This window comes from Phascolarctos cinereus, unplaced genomic scaffold, assembly GCF_003287225.1.
Source record: "Phascolarctos cinereus isolate Bilbo 61053 unplaced genomic scaffold, phaCin_HiC Scaffold_1;HRSCAF=81, whole genome shotgun sequence".
In the NCBI taxonomy this organism is placed as follows: Eukaryota; Metazoa; Chordata; class Mammalia; order Diprotodontia; family Phascolarctidae; genus Phascolarctos; species Phascolarctos cinereus.
The window spans coordinates 274231554-274255213 of record NW_027555514.1 but is presented as its reverse complement, the minus strand read 5'-3'; the positions used below and the strand labels follow the sequence as shown (position 1 = coordinate 274255213).

General features: G+C 43.2%; 1 protein-coding gene across 1 annotated transcript in view; it reads right to left on the bottom strand.

The window, feature by feature from the left end:
* WASHC4 (WASH complex subunit 4) overlaps positions 1–23660 on the bottom strand; it is a 56842-nt gene that overhangs the window by 8257 nt on the left and 24925 nt on the right. The window contains exons 15-29 of the mRNA XM_020982406.2: positions 22954–23079; positions 21599–21706; positions 20534–20680; positions 20336–20415; positions 19300–19405; positions 17919–18035; positions 16907–17075; positions 16446–16600; positions 14944–15018; positions 14559–14663; positions 11445–11579; positions 9730–9838; positions 6979–7045; positions 6428–6514; positions 811–958 (exon numbers count right to left, since the gene is read on the bottom strand). Coding sequence (XP_020838065.1) covers positions 811–958; positions 6428–6514; positions 6979–7045; positions 9730–9838; positions 11445–11579; positions 14559–14663; positions 14944–15018; positions 16446–16600; positions 16907–17075; positions 17919–18035; positions 19300–19405; positions 20336–20415; positions 20534–20680; positions 21599–21706; positions 22954–23079 — 1734 coding nt within the window. The remainder of the gene's footprint in view (positions 1–810; positions 959–6427; positions 6515–6978; positions 7046–9729; positions 9839–11444; positions 11580–14558; positions 14664–14943; positions 15019–16445; positions 16601–16906; positions 17076–17918; positions 18036–19299; positions 19406–20335; positions 20416–20533; positions 20681–21598; positions 21707–22953; positions 23080–23660) is intronic.

The following is a 23660-nucleotide window of genomic DNA, read 5'->3' as shown; positions in this document are numbered from 1 at the left end:
CCTTACAGCAGGTGCTCCATTGATGCGTGTGGACTGGACTGAGCACACACTATGCCTCCTCCATAGCTATACTTTACATCTGTTTCACCTCAACATGCCCCGGAAAAACCCTCAGTAGATGAACAGTTGTTACGTTTTACAGGGACCTGACTTTCAATGGAGAAAACAAATCCTGAACCTAGAGGCAGTCACACTGCTATTGAAATACATCTGATTCACTTCCATTTTATCCCTATCATGTTCTCAGGTTGACAAAGAATACTTGTAGGGTATGTGTTAGAATAGGATGGAGCATTAGACATTTAGTTAGGATGTCAGGACATTCTACCGAACATTTCCCTTCCTAGATGCTGGTGGAACCTTTCTCAAGGTTTGACAATTACAATCTGTCATTATTAAGTAATTATTACCTAAATGTCCTTATTAATTTAAAATTAGAAAAATCAAGCCAACAATTCTGCAAATAAGAAAACAATTGGAAAGAGTATGATGAACTAATCTAGTCTGGTTCTAACAATGGCATGTTGGCGAGCAGCCTCTTCACAACAGATGTGCTGAGTCGCAAACAGCTGGCTAGGAACACTGAAGAGCAGACACACGGAAGGCAGGCTCGGCTTCACTGTGCCAGGAATCGTCCAGAACGTCTCCAACACTAACAAAGCGTCAATAGTGTGCACAGAATACCTCATATAACATTCTCTCATGACCAAATGTGACTGGCACACAGTAGGTGCTCCCAAACTTGTGCCCTTCCCTTCCCCTCCAGGCTGCAAAGGGCCTCCCTGAGATTCGCAGGCTCGAGGTACTGACCAAGGGAGGGACGATGATGTGGAAATTTCGAAGGTGCACATTCTTGGGACTCCGGAATTCAGGAGCGAAAACATCCACAAGCATTCTGAAATACTCTGTGCCTTCTGCAGAATTCCGTGTGTGGTCACTGAGGACTGAGTCCAGCTGCCTGAAGAAAGAGGGTGAGGGGGTGAGGGGCGGAGAGGACAGGCTGAAAAGATACATGGCTGTTTCCTGCCCCCCGCTGAGGAAGCAGAGATGTTAACCAACTTCCGCCATCATCATTGCTCGAGGGCCCGAGGAGCTGTAGCAGGGCTCCAACCTGTGGAAGGCGCTCAGGAAAGCTGAACCACGTTCTGTACAAGAAGTGGCAAGAGGCTAAGCAGCTCTGAGGCCAAGAGTCAAACCACCAGGCTGCTGCCAAAGGAAGACCAATCCCCAAACCCTGGCTGTCTTCTAATGCCCCAGCCTCTCTGGCTGCTCTTTTAGTCATTCCCCAATTCGCCAGTCAGAATATTCCCTGCTCCCCACTCTCCCGCTCCCACTATCCCTCAGTCACCTCTTCTCCTGTGAGGGTCATTCATTCCAAATTTACCATCCAGTCAAGATTCTGGTGGCTGTCACCTACCAAGCCCGAAGACATTCCCCTTCCTTTCCTCCTCAATGAGTCCAGTCCCTGGCTCGCTGTCTTCCTCCCCATCCCAACCCCTGGCCTCAAACTAGGACACTTCCACATCCACAATGATACTCCCTCAAACACTCCAACTTCCCAGTTCCTCAGACCCCACCTCAGTTACACAGACAGTCATAAACTGGATCCTGCCATCACCCCCAAATGTTCCACTTCTGTAATCAAGGACTCTGAAATTCCATCACTCTGTCTTTGCCTCTGCCTTATGATCTATAACCCTCTTCAACACACCTGTGACTTTACTCCTTCAAGCCCTTCACCCCTCGGTCCAGGACCAGGCCGTCCCCTTGGCACCAGCCACACACTCGCTGCTTCTTCCCTCCCCCCCCCCCGCCCCTGACCCCAACACCTTGGTAAACTAGTTCCACTGATCCTACCCTCAAATCTCTTGTCTCCTTCTCCTACTGCTAAGCACATCTTGCATCGTGCCAAGCTCCACGTGGACTACTTGTGCCCAACCTGTGGTACAGCCTTCAACCTCGCATTGGTCTTATCAGCCACAGACAGACGCACTGTACCTCGACTCTGACACAGTGACACATCATTGTGGCCCTCTTCAAGCCCAGAGGACAACCAGGACAACCACCACGCTCCACCCTTGGACACTCCCATTCATGTGCTGCTAACCTATCCTCAGTCCAGTTTCCAACATCATCAATCCAATGAAAATGCGCTCTTCCCCACATTACCAAATCCAGTGGCCTTTTCTCCATTCTCCTCATTCTTGCCACTTCCATAGCCCTGACACTGTCAATCACCCTCTCCTCTCTACATTTCCACATTTCTCTCCCCTGGTTCTCCTCCCAAAGAGGAGGTCCGACCACTCCTGGATTTTCACCTAAGTCAAGCCCACTCAACATGGGGCCCCCAAGGCTCAGTGCTGAGCCCTCCTCTCTTCTCCCACTACACCACCTCCCTCAGTGATCTCAACAGCTCTCATGGATTCAATTAGCTTTCCTAGGCAGATAATCCTCACATCTACTCATTCAGCCTCAGCCTCTCCTCTTACCTTTGTTTCACATCTCAAATACCTAATGGATATCTCCAACTCAATGTCTGACGGACACCTCGAACCCTAGCATGTTGGAAACTGAACTCCTCGTCTTTCCTGCTCTTGCTACCTTCCCTCTTGCTGTTCGGGGCAGCGCCGTCCTCCTGCTGACCCAGGCTCTCCACTATCTCCCACCCCCACAGCCAGTCTGCTGCCAGGACCCATCCATGTTACTGTACTGATATCCCTGGTATGAGCTCCCTTCTCCCCTGACAGAGCCACAGCCCTGGGCCCTCCTCACCTCCCACCTGGACTCCCACAACAGCCCTCTCAGTTATAACCTCCTTGCCTCAAGTCTCTCCCTACTCTATTCTGCTAACAAGTGATCTTCCTAAAATGAAGGCATGACTGTGTTGTAATATGTGAGATATATCAATTCTATATGTGTGTCATGATGGAATACATCTCTTCACCAAGCTCCAGTGGCTCACTGGCTCATGAAGCCCTTTTTCATCTCCTTTCCTCCCCTACACATCCTCTATGGTCCAGGCACATGCCTTCTGCTCTTTCTCACCCACGAGACGCCATCTCCCAGCTCATGGCAATCCCAGCTCAAAATGCACCCTTCTGTGTGTGTACAACAGCCCAGGGAGTAGGTCAAGAAAACTACCCCGGCTGTGTGACCCTGGGCAAGTCACTTAACCCCACTTGCCAAAAAAACCCCCCAAAAAACAAAAAACAAAAAACCTCCCCTGAGCTGGCCCTGCTCTCCTCTGAACACACTTCCCCATCAGTTTGGTTCTTTCGGGTTCAAGGCTGTAGCTGTCTTCCTTTATGCAGATGGAGCATGAGTTAGTAAGCCTGTGAAATGGGGGGAATACCTGAATGAACACGGTGGTGATTTTTTCAGATTTCACATTTTTCATCGTGGATTTGCAAATGAAAAGATTAAAGTATTCAGATTAATGTAGTGCTGGTTTCAGTAGGAAGTCAATTCTAAAGAAATGAGAGATAATCTCTCCCCAATCTCCACAAGCCAGAGCCACTGGATAAACCTGAGAAGCTCGCCAATGTCCCAAAGCCCTAAGATTTTGGCCATTTTGGCTGACATCCTCCCACTGGCCAGAGTACGCTTGTACTGTGCTCCAGGGCCTAGAAAACCTATGACTGTAGGTGTTTTTATGCATACTCATATTTACATTTAGCATGAAACAAAGGGTCCATTTACTTTCAGTGTCTGCAATGTACCGGAAACTTTGCTGACTAAGTATAAATTAAAACACAAGTGTGCCTGAAAGCATATTCGTTATCTGCCCAAAAACCCCACGCTCTCTCCTCTACCCACAGTGATCTGGGGCTAACACTGAAGTGAGGAAAGTGACAGGTTTCTGGGGCCTATGCAATAACTTTTGATGCTGGAGCTGCTATAGCGACAAAGCATTTTTTTTCCTTTTGAATTGGAATATTTGAAAGAGGCAAAAGTAACTGCTTGTTTAAAGTCGTGCCAATATATCTAGGAGAAGTCTGCAGTCCCCCAACCAGCTGGGCACCACCGATCTCTCCTTCAGGCCCCAGGCAGCAGGAATACTGAAGTTACAAAGGAGCCACGGCACTTCAGAGCTGGAGGGAACAGTGATGGAAATCCAATCCAAACCACCCCCCAAAGAGTCTCCCCCACGGCATATGGGGTCACTGAGCCTCACACTGATGACCCCAGTGAAGAAGAGCCCAGAGAATCCCATGGCAGCCCAGCCCACTCCTGGCCAGCTCTAAAGACGAGCACTTTCATCCTCACATGCAGCCTAGAGAGGCCTTTTGGATATTGCCACCCCCCCTCAGAGACGCCCTCAGGGCCACAACAAACAAGTGTCCTTGTTCTCCCACCTTAACAGCCCTTAGAATATCTCAAGGCAGGTAGGTCAAAGCCTGGTTCTTCCTCTTACACACCCTAGGGGACCTCAGAAAGGCATTTCCCCCTCTGGGACCTGTTTCCTCATCTGCAAAATGAAGAGGTTGGACTCTAAGTCCATTTGAGTTCCAGGGCTATTGCCCTATGGAAACAAAATAGTTTTCAACCCAACATCAACATTTGAAACTTGAGAAATCACGTTGAGGCACACATTCTCCATTTCCTGAAAAAACACAGCACAGTGAGGCAACCAGCAGACCACTGAAATTGAGGCTCTGAGGCCAGCTGGATGAGATGTTACAAAAATACTTTCGTGACTCCCTATATGCAGAAAAGACAAGACAATGTAGTGACCATAGTACGTTCATGAGACACCATACAGAATTTGCAAAAGGAATGGAAAATAAGGTCAAAGAGAACCCAAGGCAAAAACAGCACCTCCCTAGAAAAGGAAAGAGACTTGGGCGCCCTTCAGAGGTCAACTTATTTTCCCCTGAGGAAGGTAGAGTCTTTCCCATACTTATACAAGTAAAAGAGAATACCAGGCTGGAGAGGGGGCTAACCTCTTACTGGCTATACCTTCCCTAACACTCTCAGACCAAAGAAACAAGCATTTTTTTAAAAGTCTACCTTTAAAACAGTCGTCCTCTTTCCTGTTTTTAGTGACTCAGGCATTGATTGTTATTCCTACAGGGTCTATGTTTACAGCAATATACAACAAACCAAAATTGAGCTTTTTCCAGTCCATCGACACAGAGACTCAAACAAGATGGGGTCAGTGGGCCAACATGGTAGGATGGGGGGCTTGACCACAACTTTTAAAACAGCTCTGGTGATTCTTTGTGACTTTGTGACTTAACTTAAAACAAAACACAATAATGGAAATGCTAAGAACCCATCTACCTGACAGTAAACCAAAGAGAAGTGATGGTTCTCCCCCAGCTCATTCTCACAAGTTGGGCGTACAAAAGATGGCCACGCAAAGAGCAGATGCCTGTGCTAAGGTGCCCAGCCTCTCCAGCCCTTCCCACTCTGAGCTCGTAGAAAGTGAGGAAAGAGATACTTCCTCTGCTTTCTCTCTTCACACAATAATACCAACTGTGTAACCTCACCCTTGTTCTTTCCCATGACTGCTCAAAGAAAGACTTACTAAAGTATGACAGTCCTTCGAAAAGCTATACCCTTTGTGAATTAGTGAGTGAGCACACTAAAAGTCTGCCACAGAGCACACTGAGATGCCACAAGATTTAGCTGTGCTGTGGGCCAAACTCATGCATCTCTCTCCCCTCAACAGGCACTATTTACAAAGGGTGTGCTGGTTATCTCTCTACCCCGGCGTTAAGTTTTATGGGAAAGGGCAGCTTATTTCAAGTTATCGCCGGGGAAGTCAAGTAAAGAGACAGCCACCATGCAAGTTACCTTGACCTTTCTTTCACTAAGGCAGCCAGACCTGCCAAGGATACTCCCTTTCCCCCAAGCACAATACCCTATGGAGAGAACATAGACATTTTGAACACGCTGCATGCTTGCCCTCTGTTCTTTAAGAGTGTCAGCTATCGCCAGATGTAAGAAAGGCACTCCATGTTGCCAAGATTTCTGCCCAAAATACATTCAATTTGTTTTGACAAAACTATAATTTGACTCTAAAGAGTACAACAAAAAGGTCTAATCTCCCCAATCAAGCACTTAACAATCCCATTTATCTCTCTTTAATATTAACTAAAGTCGTATCAGAAAAATCAGTGCTAGCCCAAAGTTCTAGTGGGTAACACAAAGAGAAAAAGTCATAATCCCACGGGAGACTGCCTTCTTAACCAAATATTAAAGCCCACTGCCTGGCAGTTTCACTAAGAAACGTGACCTTTCATTTCATTTCGGTTTTTGTTGATGAACAGATAATTGCTCAAAATCAACATTTTTGGACAAGTACCATGTCTCAGAAAATTGTCCTAAATTTCATTTTCATAGATTACTTTCTAGTTCCCTTTTCACTGTTTGATCGGATTCGACCCCAAACACTTTTTGTAATCCCCAAATACAACATTACCTTGCTGCTTTGAGTGTTTCTTCTGAAAGCCCTTCTTCTTTAACCAGCTCCTCAAAATTGACAATATCTTCGAGATCAGGAACAAACCTATAGTAAATCGTGTAGTATGTCACTAAAATTGGTAACATATTCAATTTACACAGACAGTGTGATTCAACTAAAAATTAAATAGTCACAGTGATTCATTTAAACTACAAAATCACCGGGCACTTGACTTACAGATGCCAGCACAGCTACATCAAGTGTAAAACTGGATCTGGGAGCTCGATAAACAAACTGATCCCAACGATCAAAAGATCGTTCGAGGGCGGCCTGCACCCTCTACTACATTGTGGAATTAGATTAGTAGCAATCGAGAGGAAAAGGAAAAGCTTTTTAACAGAGAAAGCCCCGACACCCCTGCTCTGAAGGATGCCTTCCATTGCCCACCAAAGCCTCTGACTCTCCTGTGGGAGGAGCTCCGGAAGGCATGGTCCAAATGGCACAAATGTTTACAAAGTGTAAACGTGCATCATGGAAGGAGATGGAGGCCATCTACCCATCTGCCCTACCTGATGGCGTTGCTGCTGCAGTGGAGCCCGCCCGACCGGATCATGCGCACGTAGCCCATCGCATTCCCTTTCAAATGACAAAGGAAGCCCGTCACATGGGGTGACAGCAGGGTCTCACCAAATCTAACAATGCTCACAAACAAGGTCTGCAGCCATTCAGTTACCATGTAATACAAAACGTAAGCACTTCCATCTTCCGAGAATTCCAATTAAATAAAATCTGCCAGGCTTTTGTCTGACTAACCAAAGGATAAAAATGCAGAGCACAAAGAACTCCCCAAATCACACGTAGGTGCGTGTGCGTGTGTGTGTGAGGGTATGGGTGTGTGAGTGTGAGACAGCAGGTGGTACACCCACGTACTTCAGTCACTTCCCTCTTCCTTCCTACCTTTGGAGGCAGAAGTGCTCCAAAGCTGGATGGAACAAAGAGTAGGGAGCTGACAGCCAGAGTCCTCGCTGCTGTCTCTGCTCCTCCCTCCCTGCAGGACCTCAGGGGGCCATTCAATCTCACGAGGTTTAAGACGCTAGAGGGTGAGATGACCTGTAAAGGCCCTTCTCGCTCTAAATGCCGCAAGCTCACATTCAGCAGCCCATCAAAGCCTATTCTACAGCTTTATCACCTAAAATTCACCATCAAAGACGCTGAGAATTCTGCATGCAAAGGATAAAATGTGAAGACTGCCACCTCATGGCATACAAAAGGTCTCCAAACACCACTGTTACCATATAACAACATCTTATTTAAATAGTATTACAAATGAAAAATTCACAAAGGCAAAAATCTGAAGTTCTGATATTCTGCTGTTTAAGTACCTTAAGAGCTGGTTAATAAGATAAAAATAAGTGTAATTATAGAAGTGAAGTTGGGCTACACTGACTATATTCCTGAATATACAATCTCTAAAGCACACAAATTTTCAAAATTCAGTTCACCTAAACTGGGAGCGAGTTTCCTCTGTGCCCAGCAGAGCAGGGTGGGGAGTGGAGGTAAAGAGAGAGAGAGAGAGAGAGAGAGAGAGAGAGAGAGAGAGAGAGAGAGAGAGAGAGAGAGAGAGAGAGTGTGTTTGTGTGTGTGTGTGTGTGTGTGTGTGTGTGTGTGTGTATGTGTAGGTCAAAGATCCAGTCACCTTCTCCAAAGAGCTTACAGCTACTTGTAAAGAGAAGCCTGGAATATAAAAAACTGAAGAACAGTATACAATAACATATAAGCAAGCGTGAGAGATGTAGTACAAAAAAGCTAACAATAAAAATTTAATACTTCATTTTTATTGCATCTACTGACATGTCTTAACTTTTAAAAACTTTATATTGATGTGTGTATATAGGTATATATGTATATATATAAGGCTATACAAGTCAGACCCAAAGTCTTTTGCAGTAAGACTTTTGGGACATGCTGTATCTCTTTTTTTCTCTTTTTTGTGGTCCGTACCCGTGATTTCACTAGTCCAGGCAAGCTCCCAGTGAAGCCATTCTTCCTGAGCAGGCAGCCCAGTAACTATCACTTATGGTCTCAGAGTAGGCTAAGGTATGGGGAAGTTAAGTGCCTTGCCCAATCACATGGCCAGTACATGTCACAAAGAGAAACCTAAACCCAGGTTGTCCTGACTCCTGGCCAGCCTTCTATCCACTGGACCAGGGGTTCTCAAATTTTTGGTCTCAGGACCCCTTTACACTCTCAAAATTTACTGAGAATTCCAAAGAGTTTCTGTTTCTATTAGTTGACTCTATCAAGATTGTATTAGAAAATATTAATTATATATCAAATATCAACTATCAATTTATTAGATTAGAAATTACAACTGAAAAATTTTCAAAATATTAAATTCATTTAAAATACCAATAATAAATCTATTATTACATGTTAACATAAATGACATATTTTTATGAAAAATAAGAATATTTTCCAAAATGAAAAAAATTTAGTTGGAAGAATAGAAAAGGTTTTATAATTTTTTTTTCAATCTCTCCAAGTCTGGCTTAAAAGAAGACAGCTGATTCTCACCTCTGTTTGTAGATTCAATCTGTTGCCATACATTGTTTTGGTTGAAGTGCCTACGGAGAAAATCCAGCCTCACACAAATACGTGATTGGGAAAGGAGGGAGTATTTTAATAGGCAAATAATGTCTTGATATTACTATGAAAAGTTTTGACTTTGAGGACCCCCTTGAAAAGGTAACAGAGACCAGAGAAAACACTTAGTGAACTGATGCACTAGACCACAGGGCCTCTCATGTAAGAGTGAGTGTGAGAGTGTGTGTGTGTGTGTGTGTGTGTGTGTGTGTATGTGTGTGTGTGTGTATGTCTGTCCATCCGTCTGTCTCTCTGAGAATGTATGTACTTGTATGTATATGTATCTACAATGTGTGTCTATATCTACATACGTATGTATATGTGCGTCTGTCTCTATAGCTATATACATGTATGTATATGCGTGTGTGCGTGTCTGTGTGTGTATAAATTTATAAGAACATCAGAGTGCCTGACCGGTCAGTGTTTTTGTAAATGCATGTACACCCATATATATCTACGTATATATACTTGCTTATATACACATAATTCATATTCCATTTAAGACTCATATTGGCCCATCAAATGACTGTCCAATCATGAAACCTTCCTAGCATGTTCTGAGGAAGAATAAGGAGTTCTCCCATGGACATCGTGAGCTATCCTCTCTTAAGATGGGTTACTTAAGGTGAGATTCCTGTAAGAATGATTAATTCCAATTTCACAATAGTTCTTCTTACCTATCTGGCTGATAAGCTGTCTGAATTGATCGAGGTAACTCTGGCCATCTGGTGTTATTCCAAGTTTTCTGATTCCTCTGTTGAATTTCTCTGCTCTTTCAAAAGGATACTAGAGAGAAAGAGTTTTAGGAGCACCTTCATAAGAAGCAGAAGTACATTTCCCTAATGCAGATATTGCTACAAGTTTTTCATATTAATTTGTTTACAAAATTTATCCAATCCAGTAAGCAATCAATCCTTATTAAGCACCTGCTACGTGCCAGGCACTGAGTCAAGCACTAGGGATCCCACAAGAGGCAAAGGACAATGCCTGACCTCAAGGAACTTACAGTCAATAAGAAAACATTTATTAAGCATCTATGTTCCTGGCCCTGTGCCAGGCACCAAGGCCACAAACATACAATGACGAGGAGCTCAGGACAGGCTTTTTTGAAAGAGACGGTACTTGAGAAATAAGGGCATTCCAAGAGGGATGGAGGACAGACTAGAAGTCACAAAGGCAGGAAACAGAAAGTGATGGCCCAGAGGACTAAGTCAGCCAGTTTGGCTGGAAGACCAAATGTGTGATGGCGAGCAGCACATCAACGGCCTGGAAGGACAGGCTGCAGCCAGAGAAAGGCTTTAAATACTTCAATCCTGGGGCAGCTAGGTGGCACAGTGGATAGAGCATCAGTCCTGGAGTCAAGAGGACCCGAGTTCAAATTTAGCCTCAGACACGTACTAGCTGTGTGACCCTGGGCAAGTCACTTAACCCTAATTGCCTCCAAAAAAAATAAATACTTCAATATTTTGTGCTTTTATAATAAACAGTTGAAATTTTTTTAAAGGAGAAATGACAAAAGCCTGGCGTTAACTACTTTTCTTTTCCCTGATAAGAGTCACAGAAGGAATACTCCCCTTGATTGTGGGCTCCTCATCACCATGACTACCTCCAAACATCTGAAGAGCCCGCCCAGAGGCTCAGAAACAAAACCAAGCCCCCTCTCTGGGGACACCTGCTTCCTCATCCTAAAACGATGGGCAGGACAGAATCGCTCCTGGAGGGCGGAGGCTCCCCAAGGGCATCCATTCCCAGGGGGGTGTTACATACTGCCGCCAAGCAGGCACTGGGCTTTTTCGATATGCCAAGTGAAGGAGATGGGCGAGAAATTCCTTTTGGAGTAACAGTGAATTCTCTTTCCTTCCAGAAGAGAACATCATCACAAAAGCTTCGATGACCTGCCTTCAGGTGTGGTGTCCCTCTTGAAAGTAAACCTGGCATACCTGGTGTAATTTCATATTTGATATAATGAGATCTTTTAACACATATTTCATCTCTGTTTTGGTTTGCTGCAATAATCACCAAAAAGGATGCAGAGCATCACTAGAATATGGCATTTCCAACGGACCTTTACAAACTGCCTACTGTGCCTAAGAGAGCAGCACTTTTAAGTCGATCTATGTTTGGTCCAGGCCTGGGACATCATGAGGGTAGGGAACTCAGTATGGAAACTCCCCCCCCCCACCCCACAATGCAGATCAACACCTCATCGGTGAGAGTCACTGTAATGAGTAGGTAAGTAATCTGGTTAAGGTCACACAGCCAGGATGTGTCAGAAGCCAAGATAATCACCCATATCCTTCCCAAGTACAAGGCTGAGCTCGCACCCATTATGCCAGGCTGCTTCTGAAACTCAATCACACCATCTCAAACATAGTAAATATATGCAACATACCTTATGATCGTTTTGGTCCTTGACTTCCCTGAAAAACCGGATATCTTTAATCAATCTGGATTTGATGTGTTCATCATACATGAACTGGCTAAAAATGTAGAACTTCTTTCTCAAAAATTGGTAGGTGAAATTCACCTGTTAAAAAGTTAAAATCAGAAAGCAGGATGTAGTATAAAAGTAACTTGCAAGTTTTTGAACTAACGCCAATAGTCATAATTACGAAAAGTTCATGGGGGGGGGGACTAGCGAAAATGATGAGAACGAAGAGAAGGAAAAGAAGGTCACTGGAGCATTTTTTAAATGCACAGAATAAAAAAGGGTTCAGAAGCAGACAAACATGAGAGCTCTGAAACTACAATGCTGAATTTATCACAATTCTTTTTTAAAACGTAATACAGTGTGGTTTCATGTACAGTCTTCTCTTTCTGTTCTTCTCCATGTGTGGAAGTTCTCAAGTACGCTGGTGTTTGTGAAGTGCAGAATAACAACAACAACAACAAAGATTAAAAGATGATTCATTTGGTTTTAGATATGCTGAGTTTCAAGTAACTGAGGCCAGAAGAGAAAATCAAGGCTGAAAAACAATGCAGATAAAATCTGTAGGTGAAAAATAAAGGCCCCATTAAACCAAAACATTTATAGTAGCCCTTTCTATAGTAGTAAAGAAATGTTGGGGAATGTGGTACATGAATGGTTTTGGTTTTTTGTTTTTGCTAGGCAATGGGGTTAAGTGACTTGCCCAGGGTCACACATCTAGTGTTATGTGTCTGAGGCCGGATTTGAACTCAGGTCCTCCTGAATCCAGGGCCGGGGCTCTATCCACTGCGCCACCTTGCTGCCCCCTGTAGTATATGAACGTAATGGAATACTACTGTGCTACAAGAAATGATGAGCAGGCAGACTTCAGAAAAACCTGGGAAGACTCGCATGAACTGATGCTGAGTGAAAAGAGCAGAACCAGGACGACAGCGTACACAGTGAACAGCCACACTGTGCGATGACTAACGTTGACAGAGCTGGCTCTTCTCAGCAATGCAAAGATCTAAGACGTCTCCATAAGACTCGTGATGAAAAATGCCATCCACATCCAGAGTCTGCATGCAGGTCGAAGCATGCTCTGTGCTCTCGTTTTCCTTTGTTGTTTTGTTTCTCCTTCTCATGGTTCTTCCCATTCATTCTAATTCTTCTTTACATCATGACTAATGTGAAAATATGCTTAATATGAATGTATAAGTAGAGCCTATATCAGATTCTTTTTATTTATTTATTTATTTTTTGGCGAGGGCAATTGGGGTTAAGTGACTTGCCTAGGGTTACACAGCTAGTGAGTGTTGTTTCTGAGGCTGGATTTGAACTCAGGTCCTGTTGATTCTAGGGACAGTGCCCTATCCACTGCACCACCTAGCTGCCCCCCCACATCAGACTGCATGCCATCTTGGGGAAGGGGAGAAAATTTAAAACTCAAAATCTTATGGAAGTGAATACTGAAAACTAAAATCAATAATTAAAAAAAAGAAGCGGAAATTGGTGCCCATTGATCGGGGAGCGACAAATTGTGGTGTATGAAGAGCACGATGACTAGAGAGAAGCACAGAAAGACTGATGTGAACTGATGCCAAGCAAAGTGAGCAGGACCGGGAGAGCTCTACACACACACACACACACACACACACACACCAATGTAAAGGGAAAAAACAGCCAAAAAAAACCCCAACCCTGAATTCTGTGAAATTATAATCCACAAATTATGGGTCTGGTTTGTTTTGTTTTTCCATTAAGGGTGAAGGAGGTAGGAAGGAGAAAATATAAATGTTTGTTAATTTTAAAGTTTTTTTCTTTTTCTTTTTTTTTTGGTGAGGCAACTAAGGTTAAGTGATTTGCCCAAGTCACACAGCTAGTAAGTGTTATGTGTTTGAGGCTGGATTTGAACTCGGGTCCTCCTGACTCCAGAGCTGGTGCTTTATCCATTGTGCCACATAGCTGCCCCAATTTTAAAGTTTTTTTAAAGAAATTACAATAAAAAAGCTTGGCCCCAAAGAAAAAATATGTGAAGACATTTCCCCTCACTTTCTTTGCAGAAGTGAGAGGCTGTGGGTGGATAACACGAAATAGAGCACTAGGCATTTTCAGTATATTGATAATTTTCCTTTGACTTTCTTTACTCTCATTTACTCTCTTAGGTTGGCTCTCTGGGAGGGGAGAGGTAGAAGCACACACTGGAAATTATAAGTGATGTAAAAGCAAAAAATGCCCCAAAATGCATAGGTAGATATTAATTGAAGATAAGGAAGTAAATGAAATTCCTGAAGGAGAAAAGACCATGGTAGTTACTATTATCAAATACTGTTTGGCCTACAGAAAATAACCTGTCGATCTTTATGATTGATTTTTAACCCTTGCAGTTAATGGCTTGTACAAAGTTTGGAGATTTCAGATGCTGAAACTCTCCCCCCAGCCCACACTCCCTCCTTCACTCACATCTCACCAAGAGTCTTCCCTCTAAGCAATCATAAGATTGCAGGGATAGAAAAGGCGAATTAAGAGTGTGTGATGGGATGAATAACTTTCACTGTGAGGTTGACTTTTAAATTCTTCAAAAAAGTTTTAATTTTAAAAAAGACTTTTCATTATATTATGTGCTCACCTAGACATTTTAATAAGGAGAGATGGAAAGCTCTCAAAACATCTCAATTATACAACAGCTGATATATCTACTAATAACTACATCAAGCATTCTCAATATCTAGTGAAAATTTCCAATGAAGTGCAGGAAAGAGCAGTCACATTTTGAGAAAGGTCTAAATTAAAGAATGTTTTGGCATCATATTAACTTTCAAGGGCACAGAGATCATCTAAGTGATAAATGCCAGTACAAGTTGTAAGAGGCCTGTTTTAAAGAATTACGTAAAGATAAGTTGCAATAAGCTTACTAACTAAATGTATGCATTTAAAGTGCTTGAAGATGCTTGAAAACCATCAGCTTCCTTAGACACTGTGCTATCTCCCAAGCATCCTGTTAACATTGTGCAAAAAGAAAGCATTTTCCAAACAAATGGGGACTTCCCGAGACCAGTAAAATGACAGTCCCGGGGGAAAAGCGTCAAAGGCACCTACGGTGGTGTTCAGGATTCCCGTCCCGTGCGTGCGGATCGAGTTCGCGATGTGGCGGATGTTAATCGTATTCAAATGCTTGTTGTTGCTCGTCCTTTCGATGAATATCTACAAGCAAACAGATTTACGTTCAGCCAGCCAATCAAAGCCCGCTGAACCAAAAAGTGACACCCTCCCCCCTCCACAAGTGACCCGGGACTGAAAGCTGTCCGAAGAAAACAAGCATCCATTAAGCACCCACTGTGTGCCTGGCACTGCACTTCCTTAGCCCTGGCACAAAGCAGTCTTTCCCAAAACAGAGGAAGAGATTCGATAACAACTCCCCCATCTCTGGGCATCTGTGAAACATCACTCTTCCCCCTCGATCCTGATCCTAGCCACTGCTTACCTGATTATTGAGGTTGTAGAGGTACCGGGACACAAAGACGTGAATGTTTCTCATGATTTCCAAAACATCCAGACCCTGAAATTCAATCCATTTAGAAACTGTATTATCGGTGGCGTGAGATCACAAATATTACAGACAGTCTATCCATCACAGGCCCTCAACCATGCGGAGGACTCGGGCCTCCATCAAGAGCCGCTGCAGTGATTTTCTGGCTATGTAGCGTTAGCCAACCACTTAAAATCTTAAAAAAAGAAACAGTAAAGCGATCTCTCCACGAGACAAGCCCAAAGCATACAAAATGTCCTTTGGACGAGGACCACTAGCAATCAGCTCCACAGTGTGACTGGAGGAATGTGTGACAATCTCTGCACAGGTACACGTTCCTAAAAGAAGCACAGATTCTCGACTCACCTTCCACATTCTTCTTCTCAGGGGCCTTAGGGAGGTCTGAGAAAGAGCAGAAGAGTGCCCCCGCTCCCATTAAAAGTCTTTGTGCTCCCTCAAATACCACAGACAACTGGTCAGATCACCAAAGCTTCCTCAAGTGTTGTCTGGGTACTAACCTTAGCTGTCACTCCCCCACCTCCTTCTGTCCCAGGGGCTTCGCCTCTGCTCACAACAGCACTACTCCCCTGGGCAGAAAGCCTACAGCACCTGATACGGCCAAAAGAGGGCAACACAAAAGATGCAACAAAAATGAGGCTCCTCTGAGTTGGTAAAATGTAAGTGGAAAGCTCTCTGGGAGGACTCTCCCCTCACCTCAGCAAGAACTAAATAAAGGACGCCGATGAAGGACGCCCACTTTCTAAGCCGGCCTGGCTAGTTTGTAAATCTGGGGGGAGCTGGCCACTCCTGGCCCAAGAATGACCAACCCAATACGTGTGACCAAATACCACCATCTGTACAATATCACAACGAGCTCTACTCTGATCCTGGGAAATAGCGCCATACTCTCTGGGCTCCCAATGCTCCTTCCCTTTATGCTACAAATGTGTTTCTCCAAATGGGTGCATGGTCAAATCTTTTTTTTTTTTGGAGGCAATTGGGGTTAAGTGACTTGCCCAGGGCCAGAGAGCTAATAAGTGTCTGAGGCCAAATTTGAACTCAGGTCATCCTGACCCCAGGGCCAATGTTAAAGCATTTTTAAAAGATTGTAGGGGAGGCTGGCATAAAGGGAATCTACCGTGAATCTCTAATTCTTCTTACATAAGTTTGGATTTCTACCTATTGTTTTCTTTTTTTTTGGCCATGCCATGGGGTTAAGTGACTTGCCCAGGGTCACAGAGCTATTAAGTGTTATATGTCTGAGGCTAGATTTGAACTCAGGTCCTCCTGACTCCAGGGCCGGTGCTGTATCCACTGGGCCACCTAGCTGCCCCCTACCTACTGTCTTCTTAACGCCAGGCATGATGGTATTTACAATGCAAATGAACACACATAAATGGAAGCATAAAGGAAGGGTGTTAAAGAAACATTTTCAGTACACTTTACACATACTCTACCTGCTCCAAAGTCTGACTGGGAAGATGGGCCTCCGTCATGACCAAGCCATAACGCTGAGTTGCTAAATTTCTCATTTCGCTGTAAGTGGCCCAGTCGTGAAGAGCAACCGTTGTTAGATTGTAGAAAGTCTTGTCCAAATAATGTGTTACAAAAGCTATATCAAAAACAAATACAAAACCAACACCAGAGTCCACTTGGCATCTAATGAATCCTGACAGCTTTGAGGAGGGAGGAAGCCAGAAAGAAGGGAAAACCTCATCATGCCTCTGAAAGTGAGCTCTGGTCCTTTCTAATAAGATACTAAGAGTTAGAAAAGCCCGAAGAAAGAAATAAAAAGGAAGCCACTCCCGGGTAGATGGATCAGTGTGGAGATACAGGTCTCCACTGGGCTCTTTGTAGCTAAGCACAAAAAAGCCCTCCGTGGCCCAATGGACACAGGGAGGGAACGCAGAGCACGCACCTCTGATGTCAATGTAGCGATTGAAGAAACGAATGGGGTTCAGAGAGAAGAAAAGGGCCAGGTCCTTCATGCCGACTCTGAACGGGTTTCGGTCATCCAGCTTGAGGTGGGTGTGCACAGACAGACGCAGGTCCTTCTCAATCTCCCGGCACAACTTCTCCAGCAGATGCTGTTCAGACAAATGTTAGCACGCACTGCTGTAATCACACAGTAACATTAACACTGGATTCCTCTGCAAATATTCAACCTTGCTTGGAAGTCATGATATAGACATGTTCAGATTAGCCAGGAAACAAAGGGCAGAGAGAACAGAGTCACAATACCATGGAACAAAGTATTTTACTGGGAAGTGAGAATAACTTTGCTCCAATCCTTCAACTAAGAGTTTTACCCAGAAAGTACCAAGGTCAGCTCCACAATACTGTTTTCTACCATTACTATTTGTATCACTACCCTTATAAATTAATATAAGTGTATGCGATAAAGATGTCACACAGTATTAAATGCTTTTTAAGCACACAAAAGCAGGGAACTTCAACTCCTCTGCCCTTAGCCCCAGACTGCAAAAAATCTTCAGGGGAAGTTAATCTGAGCATTTTGAGTCATATTAAAGAGACATTAACAATCAAATTTTTGCTGCTGCACACAGTCTTTCTCCAATCAGAATGGTGAGTCCAATAAGATATTAAATAAACTACATTCAAAATATATTACTATAACTAAGGATTTTATCCCACAATCTATTTTGCCCCCAAAATTTCAAACCGAAACTCAAAATCCAAATACATTCACAATCACTAAAGAAATGTATGCTTGATTAAATCTTCCACCAGGTTTGCAGTCTACTATGAGAATTGCAGAGCTACAAAAAGACTAATTGAAAACATTTTTGCTGCTTTTTCAAACTTTCATTTGGTAATTTTATACTACTGAAAGCTTGCTCTGATTCAAAAATGTATCCAAACACTGTATTCCAAAGCCATATTTTGTTTTTCAGACGATATGCAGTTACCTCATTTAAAATTTCCATAATCTCCTTGTCATAGCAATTCAGAAGGATTTCATAAGACTCTAAATGTCTTGCACACATCATAGCAGGTACGCAGTCCCGCAAAGCACTGAACATGTACTAAGAAGAAAGAGAAGTTACTACACAAATAAGAAACAAAACACCTTAAGTCTATCGCATCACAGGAAATGATGCCTATCTTATTTTGGAAGACATCACCTTAGTCCAAAGAATGACTTTTTCTCCCAAATTTCCTTCCTGAAGACTCCCCAGCTATCCAAATATTTCATATGTCCAGAAAGTTGCCATCCCAGATTCTTTTTCCCAATATTCATTTCAAACAAGTTGACTTCCAGTACTAAACACAGCGGATCTAGATACTGTATTTCATGAGTAAATGATTTTTAAATGACTACTGTACCAACAAAGAAATTAAATTAACTGAAATTAGAATGATTAAAGGGAAAAGGAAAGAGGGAATTATTGTTTCCCCTCACTCAACAGGTGACTTTTATTTACTTATGATACTGCCTTTAGGTTTATTTACACCATAACTTTCTAATGCCCTCTTCTCCACAAGATCTTCCCTTGGAACAAAGGAAAACCAACTAAGACAACATCTGAGCAACTGACTTCCAGAGAGCAAAATTCACGGGGAAAGTGTCAGAAAGCAGTGAAGATACCTAAATCTGCTCAGTATCATTAAAGATTAATACAACCACAGGAAAACATAATTAAACTTGAGGAACAGACAAAACCCATGAGCATTAGGATCTGTCTGTTATTCTTTCAGGCCCTGACTGCAAAGAGGACTCTTGGTTTGGAAGTCTGAGCATACCTGCCATTATTATGATAATGAGGACAGCTGAATGTGGGGCCCACTCTAAGATCTACTACAAAGAGCTTTCCATACATGATCTCATCTGATACAACAGCCTGGTGAGATAGGTAGTACAGGTGTTATTCTGGATGAGAAAACTAAAACACAGAGAAGTAGTGACTTCCCTCAGGCAGACAGCTATCATAAGCCTGACTCCAACCCAGAAGCCCCATCCTTTCCACTGTACACACACTGCACCATCTCATCAGCTGAACTCTCCTGTACATGTTGCTTCTCTAAATCAGAACACAAGAGCTTTAAAAGCAGGAACTATCTCGCTTTCTCTTTGCATCCCCAGGGCTCAACACAGTGCTTGGCACACAGTAGGTGCTTAACAAATGCTTTTCTATTCTACTGCATTGTCTCCCACTAGACTGAGCCCTCCCTCGTGACAATGCAAAACTACTACAGTTTGACATCTCTTGGTTACTTTTTCAGTGACAGTGGCTTGTTACACTAAATCAGTGACTGTTCTACTGAGGCTTTCTTTGATTCTTTACTTACATGTAATCTAGCTGCATCAACAGCATTTTCATACACATCGTCTAAATAAATTGGAAAGACAGCTCGATGCCAGTAAAGGAAACAGCAGTCGCACTGCGTTCGAACTCTACAACGCAAAGCATTAATGAGTGGTCAAAGAAACCAAAGCGACTCAAGACACAACAATGAAAGGCATGAGGTTCTGGGCTGGGAAAGAACCCAATCCCACATTCCTGCAACACCCTGTAAAATGCTCATGAGCCAATAAGCCTTTGTTTTATGAGACATCTGGCAATGGATTCATGAGCCTTTCAAACGACAAGGGTAGCGAGAAATGTCTTTTTAATGTTTAACTAAAGGGCCGATTAGTAATTTATGAGGGATGCTTTATTCTCAGTTGTGATGTCCACCTCTAAGTCAGAATGCTAAACCTTCTGAAAAATGGGATAAGAGATCACAGTCACCTATTTCTAATACCTGCCAGAATGCCTTTGTCATCTAATACAGCAACGAATGACCGAGCCTCCTATAGTACAGGGATACACAAATTCATCACCTCTCCTTGTGACGGGAGGTAAATGGCATCAATTACAAAAGGAATAAAGCTACTTCCCGACTTTGCTCCCTCGGTTACACAAAACGTTCATGTTTGTTACCTTCACACAGATAGGAGGTGAATATCAAGGGCAAATCTGTTATGAACCTAATTCATCAGGGATCAAGAAAGCTCTTAAAAAACCAGGTAAAGTTCTACAGGGTAAGGTATTTTATATGGCAACATTTATGAGAAAACACTAGGATTCACACTGCTAACCACATCCAAGGTGACATTTTTTTTTTATTAGTTGCAAAGAGCCTTATCTTTAAATATGGGGAAAACTGGCTAAAAGAATCCATGGTCCCTATGTCCCATCACAAGGAAGGAGAGAAGTGCTAATGAGATATACATACTCTCTACTTTTGCCAAGTTCTGAGTTATGAAAGTCATGAAAAGGCCTTCTTTTATTTACTAGATAAATTTGATTCATTTTCCATTCCCAGCATATTGGCTGCTCACCTTTCTCTAAGTTCACTAATGAGATCCAGTTTTTTCATCACTACTTGGAGAGGGAGGAGCTCTTCGTCCTTAAATGTTTTCTATTGGAGAAAAGAAAAAGAAGGGGCCAAACATTGGCTCTCATCACCATCGTCTTCCAGGTCGGCTTGGAATGCAGAGCTGCACCCTAATCAGAAGCAGACTGAGGAGAGAACATACCATCTGGGTGCCCACACTCAGAGCCAAGGAAAGGATGAGGCGCCTCTGACGGGTGCTTGGCCCATTCAGAGTATTCTCAGCCAACACGAGGGCAGAGAGGACATCAAGGCGCTGCTCACTATACTTTTTGTCCGAAATTACTCTTTTCTTGAGGAGAAAAGAAGGAAAAAAAGGAAAGAAAAGTCTGATTTCTGATGCAACAACCAAGGGACAGAGGCCACACACTAGGTGACCATTTCTAAACCCCAAAGTATGTAAGATTCAGAATTGGTCTTCCATGTTTGACTTTCCTTTCTTCTTTTTTAATAAATACTTGCTGAATGAAAAATAATTTTACTGACTTTAGAACTGCATTTATTTATGGGTGGAGTCTACTGGACTAGGAAAGTATCCCTCCAAGGGCCTCACCCCAAGCCTCATTCTCCCATATCCCACCAAATTCTCCCCTTCCCCAGAGTACACCCTCAGGCCTCGTCACTCCGCCACCTCACAACTGAACTCTCCTGTACATGCCACTTCCCTAAATCAGAACGCAAGCACTTCAAAAGCAGGAACTAGCTCCCTTTTTCTTTGAACCCCCAGGGCTCAAAACAGTGTTTGGCACACCGCAGGTACTTAACAAATGCTGTTCTATTCCACTGCATTGTCTCCCACTAGACTGAGCCCTCCCTCGTGACAACACAAAACCATTACAGTCTGACATTCCTTAAACATGGCTGGGTGCTCCCTGCACTAATCCTGGGCATATTATTGTCTTACTAGGCCCTGTGATGAACAGACAATACATCAAGCATACTCTTACACAAACATGGCTCTAAAGGCCAAAACTGCCTTGTAATGCAATTGTACTTTTTAACTAATTATTAATACCCTGTTATATCATGTTCTATTTGCAAGAAAAGGCTGAACCTAACATTTCAAATTAAGCCCCGATCAAAGCAGTGTTACCTTACATTCTGTGCTGGGGAGGAGTTAGCTCAGACATGTAAGAGAAAAGCTAAAGGACAAAGACCTATTACAAGCCAATAAAGACAACAGATCTGATGAAGATGACATATAACATACCTTGGCCACGGAAATAGAATTAAGAGCTTGATGCTGAAGGTGCTGGGTTATGTGCGAAACAGAATCAGCCACAACCATACTTCTTCGGTAAAACGTATGCTCTATTGCCTTTAAGAAACAAAAGAAAAAAAATCCTCTCCAGTGATTGCATTATTAAACTTTAAAAGCAATTTTTCTCCACTAATTCACTCATTCATTTCAATGTTTTCATACTTTGATACATCAAAAGATATTTATTTTGAAATTCTTAAATACTGAAATAAATCTCTTTTTTGGTCTCATATGTAGCCAAATACATAGACAAATGCCATGTAGAAACTTGTCTAGGATAGACGATTGCCATTAAGTATTTACATGAAATCCATTTCAGTTTAAGTTTAAAGGAAGGGTACTAATCTACTCACTATTAAAGACTAGGAGAAAAAAGTAATAATTATGAGGTTTAGTCAAAAAATTTTATCCTAAATATAATATTGTGAAGCTAAGTTCATCTTCCTACATGAGAAAAGCATTTACATGTTTTCAGAAGGCCAGGCAACATTAATAAAGGGTGCCTTCTACTAACAACAAAAAAGGCCTTACAAAACTGTAATCACAAAACTGCAGAAACACAAGAGTCTATTAATTTTCTTTCTCTCATTATAAGCCAGTCCTAAAGGACAGCTCTCCACTGGCAATGAAGCTCAATGAAGAGGGCCCAAGGGCAGGCCTGTCAGGCAAGAACTCCCCAACACATAGCCTCGAAGCACGCGTTCTTCACGTTTGCTGAAACACAGCTCCGACAGCCAAGGCTGGGCAGAGGAGGCCTCACAGCCCAATCGCCCTTCCATTCACCTGTCAGAGAAGATAAGGAGCTCGTCCCCTGCTGATGTGACAGCCACCCAAGGCCTCCTGCTCAGACCCAAGGTCATGACCCCAGGCGTCACCATCTCATGGCAGTGTGCCTCAATTCTAGGCAGAGCAAATAAAACTCAAACTACCTGCAAGTACCTTGCAAAGCCAAACTTAAAAGATGATAGCAAACGTGAGAAGGATATTTTAGGAAGCAAAAAATATCTTAAATTTCCAAGAAGAAGGAAACGTCCTCAAACAAAAAGGCTACTTAGTTGTCTCACTCTGAGTACAGTCACGTACGAGGGCAGTAACTTAACATCAGAGTCATTAGCGCTGACATAATGGCTTCAGGTGGGCTCTGGTTGTTTATGTGTGGGTTCCCACGCCCACATGCCAGCCCTGGTCCCTGTCAGGCCTTGCTCTAACAAGCAGCACAAAGGCTCGAGGAGTTAAAAGCTTTGAGATCCCCCCAGCTATCTGTCACTTCTGACAGAATGCAGTTACATCATCCTGAAACTTACCTTGAGGAGCTCAATAAGTCTGCATAAGGCTTTGACTGAAGTTTTGGTCATGGGCTTCTGCATGGACATGTGGAGATTCATTGTAGTCTTAATAATGGTGCTAATGCTGTATGCATATAAAAAACCCTGCAACCAACAGAATACTACTTTAATGCAACACAGTAGAGAGTGGGTTAGCTCACAAGAGTGACTTTCCAAAAGTTTAATTCAAAGTAGGTTGTTACAGTGTGGTACAGTAGGAAGTATTTGTCAGAGGACCTGAGTTCAAATCCCGGTTTCCCTGCTTGTGACCCATGTGACCTCGGGCAAGTCACCTAATCTCTCTTTTCCTGAATTTCTTCATCTATAAAGTGAGCAGGTTGGATTTCTGGCCTCTAAGGCCCCTTCCAGCTCCAGCTCTGTGATTCTCTGAGCCAATATACTTGGAAAGCACTTCCCATAGAAATAAAACCTAAACAAACACTTCTAGTCCCACACTCAGCACCACTAGGGCCTTGTCTTCTCCTCTCAGCCCTCCTAGACAGCAGACAGCAGGAGCAGGGACCCCCCCCCCCCAGTCCCTCCATGCTACCAGTGGCTCTAAGGCCTAGAAATGGGACATTAACGAAGGGGCAGAAGGCTGGCTGTACAGCATTCAGCCTGATGAGGCCTCCTACAGCAGACCCCGGGGGAGGTAGTTCTGCCTCTTTCTTTCCTTCTAGGCCTCT